The following is an 8,311-nucleotide window of genomic DNA, read 5'->3' on the forward strand; positions in this document are numbered from 1 at the left end:
CATTTTTGCATGAATTAAATAATTTTTAAGAATTCTCCTGGAAGCTGTTGGTCTCAGTCCCTCCTCCCAATTGTTAACTCATTTTCCCTGCTCTGCGTAATCTTGAAGTACATTTAATCCACAAATGCAATCCAAGTCAATCATTATATTTCATTGACAACTGCTCTAGTAAGGTATAGTATGGAAGCCTTTAGATTCAAAAAATAGGGTGGTACATGCTTGGGATTATAAATAAATTTAGGAAACGTGTTTTATAGCTTTCTTTTGTTATTTTCGAAAAAAAGGTATCTATAAAAAAAAAGCCAATCTTCTAAATTCTTTACATGGAAGGATATCCGTCAAGATTCCAGGCAATTGGATATTTTTTGTTGGATAAAAAATTCTTCAATAACAGTAAAGAAAATAAATCTTTATTTTTTACACTTACTGCATGACATATAATGTTTTTAAAAAAAATGCGTAAGAAGGAAATTTAAACGATTTTAAGCAGTCTGTTAATTTTATTATAATTGCTTAAAATTTTTAGAACATCTTTAGAAAATCATTTGACAAAATATTAGTTGATTTGCAAATTAATTTCAGAAAATTATTACTATTTCAACACATACAGAGTATTGATACATGATCAGAAAATAAAAAAAGAGGCAGAATTTTTATACCATTATACAAGCGTGGGCATCATGGTAATAAGATGGGTGTAAGTTGTTGAACTTTTCTTGTCCAGCAGTATCCCATATATCTACAAGAGAAAATTGTGTTCAAATTCAAATACTGAAAATTGTGAAACATAATTTTTATATTAAATAATTCTAAAAATATTTTGTTTTAACATTAGAAAAAAGGAGATCAGTTGGTCTATAATTAATTTACAACAAATTCTTAGACATCCAATAGTAGATGAAAATGTAAGTAGTAGAGTAAAAGTTAGACTCAGAATATGACCAATAGAAAGGCTCAAATAACCAAAAAAAAATTTAAATTATTATATAAGTTTTTTTTTTTTTGATGAAATTTTCTTGTAAGTTTCTTTTTGCAAAAAGCCAATTGGAATTTTCAAAAATCTTCTGTAAAATACTAATACAAGTAATAACAATAAATGAGCCCATCTGCTTTAATCTCACTCAAATATAAGAATATAGTTTAGAAAGAGCGCCAGCTGCCTCCTTGCCCTAAAAACTAAACCAAAACTGCAAGAATTGAAACACACAGTTATGCCATGCTCAGGAGAACATGAAATTTTCTCCTTGTCAATAAGAGAAGGTGGGAATAGGAAAAATAATGCTAAAAAAAAAGAAAATTTTTAGGATTCTGTTACATGCTCAGAGATGTAGTAGAGGGGGGGGGGTATGCAGAAAAATGGGTCTCCCAGTAAGTTTTGTTAAAAGTCCAATCTTTCTGTCAATTTCGCAGTTTTTTATTAATTGCATATTTTTAATACAATACTTTTGTATCAAAAATGTATTTATGTACAGCATTTGGTCTTTTAAAGTTGGATGAAAAGTAAAAATTCTGTAGGCAGCACCATTTATTGCTGCACTGATCCAGGTATATTTTACACATAAAATCAAAGCTACCTATCACATCTAATCACCCTTCTCCATCCCAGAGAACAGCATAAATTTGAAGACTTTTAACAATTTTTAAAACAAATGCAGTTAAAAACGAAAGTTTTTGTAACACGTCTACAGGTTACTTTTTAAAAAAATGCCATTTAGTTAAACCACTTAGTTAACTCAATAACAACAGAGAGCTTAGAAGAATTAGCAAAAAGGTGGGTAAATAACATATTAATTTCTACATTTTTATTGTTTTAAGTGAAGTGTTCTTATAATTTGTTAACAGCACAACTTACATTTATTTTTAAAATTTTATTAATTTAATTTGCAATGGCATGAATAATAACATGTTGTAAGATGAATAAATATGCTGTAAGACACAATTTCATACACTGTGCCCATCACATATTAAACTCACATTCATTCTGGGAATATTTGGGTTTGTAAAGTCAGGGATGAGACTAGCCAAAAAGCTGAATTTCCAAGTTAGTAAATTTTACGCAAGCACAACCCTTTAATAATAAATTCCAGACAGTTTAAGGTAATAAATAATGTGTTGACATACAATTGTGTACTAATCTATTATTATATAAATGATTACATTGATACTTAACATTTAGTGAAAATAAAAATTACCAATTGAAAAAATAAAGCTGGAAATTATATTTTTCCTCAGTTCACATAAGAGACAATTATTACTTGAAAAACTACCTGGTTTAGCAAATTAAAACTACTGAGAATATACATTAATATTTCATTTCTTTTAATAAATACTGTTATGTGATTTATAGCAAATATATCAGTAATATTACTTTTTAAATTATATTGGAAAAAAAAACTTTAACAATGGACCGAATCATTATGTTCATATTATAGTCTAATCTAACTAGAGCCCTCTGAAACATATCAATAACAGTGAAGTAGAAATATATAGTAACTCCTTAACATACAAAAATTGCTATTTTAGTTTGAAAAATTACATGACAATCAGCAACTGTTTAGATTATTGTTTTTTATTTTATAAGAATTTTGCCTTTTATTGCATAAATAACAGCAATTATAAATAAAATTTTGATAAGTCAATCAACTCTTTTAAAAAAATTTTTTTTAATTAAATCTCTTTTTAAGTGATTGCTTTTGTTTGCTATATCTTTTATGTTTGCTATATTTAGTCGTTAGTACATCTTCAAACATCTTGTGACAAATCCTATTTTTTCTTCTTTGCAAGCACATAATGTAATTTTTGAATATATTCCCTTCCAGTTTCTTTGATGTTGTAACACTTACATATACTAATAATCGTCGTTAGAAAAACAGCCACCTTTATAGTAACTAATTAAAAAAGAAATTTACTTCTTATAAGAATCGCGATAGTTGATTTTAAAATTGCGTGAATATGAATAACAATTATGGATTTTGAAATCACATGAATATGAAACTAAATATACGATTTTGAAAATGAGGAAATACAAGGGATAGATAGAATTTTTAAAAAGCGTAAATACAAATCACGATTCATAATTTTTAGATTGCGTAAATACGCATCATGATGCGTAATTTTTAAATTGCATAAATAAGAATTATGATGCATAATTTTTAGAATGCGTGAATGCGAATCCCAATGCCTTATTTTAAAATCACGTATAAATACGAAAATCAATGTTTGATATTATAAACTGCACGAGCAAATCAAGACATTAATTTTAAACTTGTGTGAATACGAAACACTACATAAGTTTTTATTAAGACTTGAATACGAATCACAATATCGGATTTTAAAATCTCTTAAATAAGAATCAAAATGTACAATATTCAAATCGCGTGAATAAGAATCGCAACACGCAAATATGAAAAGCTATGTTTGATATTAAAATCGTGTGAATAAGAATCGAGATATTAGCAGATTCCAGGCTTGGGACCTCTAAAAGGCTTGTAAGAAGCAGCGTCGTTTGAACTATAAAAATCAGATCTAGCTGGAGGACGAGTAAAAAATTCGGAAAATCTTATCTGCTGCGAGTAAAAGGGGAGAAAATAGCTAAAATAAGTAAAAATGAGAAAGGATTGGTAGCTATGTAGTTTGAATTTTCTGAAAAAGCGGAATACTTATAAAGAAAAGTGAAACTTTTAGAAAAATCTGTATTTTTGATTTAAAAAAAACTGAAATTCAAGAGAAAAAAGTGAAAAACGCGGAAAAATCTCATCCCTGAAAGTGAATTATTTTATTTAAGCATTGTACAATTTAAGTATTGAATATTATTTAAAAAACTAATTTATTTAAGCTTAAATTCTAATTTAAACTTAAATTAAATAAATAATTGAAGTGATATAAGCAACAAAATAAATACTCACCTACTAAAATATTTTCATCATCTATTTTTGTTTTATACTGAAACATAGTCAGAGCATAGGTTGATAGTGAATGTGGTTTACTACAAACATTAAGAAAAATATCATAGCTATTTATATTGTTTCAAAATTTCAAGCTTAATATTATCGAAAGATATAAGTTTTATTTTCAATTGTGGTGTTAATATATAAATCACCAATTTCGATTTGGTATAGTTTGATATTACAACCGAATAAATGAATCACGACATTAGATTTTAAACTCACCTGAATATGAATCGCTACATAGGGATTTAAAAACAAGTCAATGCAAATCACGATATAGGATTTTTAAATTTCCTAAATAAGAATCGCAATGTATGATGTTTAAATCGCTTGAATAAGAATCACTATGTGCCACTCTTAAATCCGCTAAATATGAAAATCAATGTTTGATATTAAAATAGAGTGAATAAGAATCAAGATATTAGCAGATTCTGGACATTGGATTTCTAAAAGGCTTGTTTGTATTGTTTTTGTTCAGCCATAATAAGTAAAAATTGAAAAGATTAATTGAATGAGCAAATAAATATTTTCACCGCAAATCCAACGTCAATTTCTTTATTATTTCATTTGCTTTCGCACCAGCAAACAGGAAGCAGCAACCTCAACGAAAATAGGAGCCATCTGGCGGACGGGTAAAAACGGAGAAAATAGCTAAAATAAGCAAAAATGCGGAAAGGTTAGCAGCTACGACGTAGTTTGAATTTTCTGTTAATCCTTGAAAATACAAAATAAATAAAATTCTTTTATTTCAACAACTGAACTTTCAGAAAAAATGGAATATTTATTTTTAAAAAAAAGAATCTTTTAGAAAATCGGAGTTTTTGATAAAATTACTGACTTGATAAAATTTTGAAAATTTCTGACTTTGAGGTAAAATTATGTCTTTGCTGCCAATTCCCTGACTATACTTTGAATCTCGTTTACCCCCGAAATTTCAACTTTTCCAATATTCCTGTTGCCTATGAGTGTTGCAATAACTACATAGTTTTGCTAGAAGGAGAACAGTACCATCTGCTAAAGAAATCACTATCCATCATAAGTGAGTATTACAGCTTATATACATATAACTATAAAAGAAATTACTTAGTAGAGTTTAAAATTGTAGTTCAAAAGAGAGATAATGAGTTTCAGCGAGAAATAATATGAAATAAAAATTATTTCCTCAATAGCTGAGACACTTACTTACATAAAAAAGTCAGCTCTTTGAACTTTAATTCTTAATTAATGTCGCAAAACATTAATTATTTTCATGAATTAAACTCATTAAAATACAACGGTTCTAATAATGGATATGTAATTAAATAAAAGGACATCAAAAAATTTGAGCTATAAAATTGAAATATATAATGGTACAAATGTCTTAAATTTTGCCTGATAAATCCTGATAAAGCAGTTTATATATTATTAGCAGGAAAAAAATGTAAATGAAGGTAGATCTGAAATTAAACTACAAAGAAAAGCAATGTATTATTAAAATTTTAAGAAAGCAATGTTGAAACAATTAAAAAAAGGATACTATCCATCTAATAAAAATCTTTCAACTAACCTGGAAATACAGAAAACATTAGTATATATATATAATACAAAAATTATGTTAAAAATAAAAAGAAACATGCTCGAATTATGAAACTATTAATTAAATATATCACAGTAAAATAAAAACAGGAACCAATATAGCATTTCAGCAAACTACAAATTAAAGGATAGTTGAACCTTGATCCAATGTTCCATTAATGCAAAGACGGCACATATTAGAAAACAAAAGATACACCTGAGAAAACAAAATATCTTTTATTTCTTCCTATGTATCATCTTGTTTCAATTGTTACATCAGAACCTGCTGTCGACCTCGACTCCAAGCGCCTGCAGCGGCTTTGGCACTGCCGCCTTGTAGCTTCGGTTTCGGATCCAAACTGGCCTCCTTTATCAGTCGCCACGAATTATAGTACTATCTTTGGAGTTCCCCCACACGACAACCAACCATTATCCTTTGGATGCCCCCAACGGGATAGGGCCAGCTACGCTTGTTTCATCACAAATCCTATTCTTATAAGGTAAATAGAACCTTATAAGAATATATACCTAATCGAACCTTATAGATAGAATATAAGCCTAATAAGAATGCATTCTTTAATGTGTTATGCATTAAGTAAACTTAAACAATTCTTAAATTTATAATATTTTATTTAAAAAATTGCCAGAAATCAATTTTTATNATTTTTAAGGTATACGAAATTTTATGAATAAATATAAATTGATCAATCATTTATTCACAAAAAAATTACGATTTAATATTAATAAGAATGCGCACGCGATGTTTGTTAAAATAGAAATATTTTCTTAGAATACTACATTTGGAATTTAAACTTAGGGAAACTTAGTTTGTCTGGAATTGAATTTCTTTCCCTCCCTCCGGAAGGGTTTATTCGATTAAAAAAACGATAATGAAATAAACAAATCTGTGAAGGGTCCGATTAAAAGATAACTTATTTTGTGAAGGGTCGTTTTTATAAAAAGATATTTAGTGAAGGGTCTGTTAACAGACCCAAAATTCTTCTATAAACAGACCCCTGGTGATATTGATAAAATCATAATTACAAAACAAAGCATATTATCTGAATTTAAATGAATTTACAGAAAATAAACAGCAACCAGTTATCAATTTCAAAAAAGTATTGTTTGTGCTGAGAAGAAAAGAGTGTGTTAAAACCAAAATTTAAAATTAGAATTCTTTATACTCTCTGAAAATTTACTAATTTTCAAGTCCATTATTTCTTTACTTTTTGTATGTTTTTAAGTCATTTGATATTTTATCGTTGAATCCAATAGGCTGTTTTCTAGTATATAACATCTATAATGAATGGTCCCATTAGAAATGATCTATCGAGATTCTATTCGATTTAAAATTTATGAACCTACAAGCATGTGATAGGTTTTTTTTCTTCAATAAAAATACTTTTAGAGACTTAAAAGAAACGAAGTTGCTTTTTTAACATTATTTGAGTACAATAAAAAACATTTTTCTAAAACCATAAGTTAAAATATATTTGAATAAGAAAGTAAATATTTACATCCCGAAGAAAACTAAAGAAGTAATACCATTGCCATTAACTAATTCCTACTGAGCCTAGTATTCTAACATTGACTATACACCTGTTTAGCTTTCAATAAGTTATATTACCATTTAAAGAAATTCAAAATCGTTAAATTCTGGTAAAGACGTGTAAAATGAACAGATGTATACATGTCATATGCAATCCATAAGGAAATCCCAGATTACTGTGTTTTTGAAATGACATACAACACATTGGATTCTAATTTTTGTAGAGAAACCTATCAAAATATATCATTGAATTTCTTTTGGCTAAATCAAAGTGGTGTAAAGTTAAGTTCAAATAAATATGACATTAATGTTTGAAGATTTCTTGTGGTTTTCCTCCTACTCATATAACTTCTATAAAAATCTAATTATTTTAAAGATGTTACAATAATGTATTTTTATAAAACTAATATTAAAAAAAGTTTAAACTTCGCAAGCGAAGAATGCTAGCCTATTTCTCTACAATATGTTTAAATAGAAAGAAAGACATAATTTGAAATATTTCAATTGATATTGATCTCGTGTGGAAAATCATTTATTATACATGAGATAAAAGAGTAATCAAAACTAGCTAGCAAATAAATTGACAGAAAGAATCAATATAACTATCTTTTCTTAAGATTTTTGCTTACTTTGATTTTCCGACAGCACTATCTCCTAAACAAATTATTTTAATTCGGAGACTTCCATCCTCTTGAACAGAATTGTAATCAACATCGCTCGGAGAATTTGGTGTTCGTTCAGAAACATGTTCATCAGTCATGATAATTAAAACTGAAAGAAAACTAATTAACTGAGAAAAAGTACAAGAACAATAGAAAACACTGAATACAGATTGATAAAAGTTTGAGTATCTCAAATGTAAACAAACTTACAGTTGACATACAAAAATAATTATAAGCCGAACATAGAACACCGGCCAGGGATGACTGTCATTCGTTTGTAAATAAAACTTCCCCTGGACTTGCGTTTTCTCTGCAACGCATATGGTTACGATTATGATTAATTTTCTGCAGAGATTGAATTATTTGATGAAAGTTTCACTGAAGCCTTGAGAGTGGAGTATTTGCGTTGACATCTATTATTTAATAATAAAATCACGCTTGAAACTAACATTTTTGCAATTTGATTGATATTGCTTGTAATTATGTATTCAAAACAAGTTTGTTTGAATACTTGGAAGTTAAAAGAGCGAGTGAACATCGGTTTTATCATCATGCATCTTCTAGGCAGTATCGTAAATGCGCAGTTTTTATATTTTTAA

General features: G+C 27.8%; 1 protein-coding gene across 2 annotated transcripts in view; it reads right to left on the minus strand.

Moving 5' to 3' along the window:
* The window catches only part of LOC107443982 (rab-like protein 2A), a 31,015-nt gene extending 22,978 nt beyond the window's left edge, over positions 1–8,037 (minus strand). For both annotated transcript variants that reach the window (XR_001584064.3, XM_016058022.4), the window contains exons 1-5: positions 7,923–8,037; positions 7,680–7,821; positions 5,464–5,493; positions 3,906–3,985; positions 660–739 (exon numbers count right to left, since the gene is read on the minus strand). Coding sequence is in view for 1 of the 2 variants with exons in the window: in XM_016058022.4 (XP_015913508.1) it covers positions 660–739; positions 3,906–3,985; positions 5,464–5,493; positions 7,680–7,810 (321 nt within the window). In the remaining variant the exon portion in view is untranslated. The remainder of the gene's footprint in view (positions 1–659; positions 740–3,905; positions 3,986–5,463; positions 5,494–7,679; positions 7,822–7,922) is intronic.
* Positions 8,038–8,311: the final 274 nt, after the last annotated feature.

Source organism: Parasteatoda tepidariorum, chromosome X1 (genome assembly GCF_043381705.1).
Source record: "Parasteatoda tepidariorum isolate YZ-2023 chromosome X1, CAS_Ptep_4.0, whole genome shotgun sequence".
NCBI classification, from domain to species: Eukaryota; Metazoa; Arthropoda; class Arachnida; order Araneae; family Theridiidae; genus Parasteatoda; species Parasteatoda tepidariorum.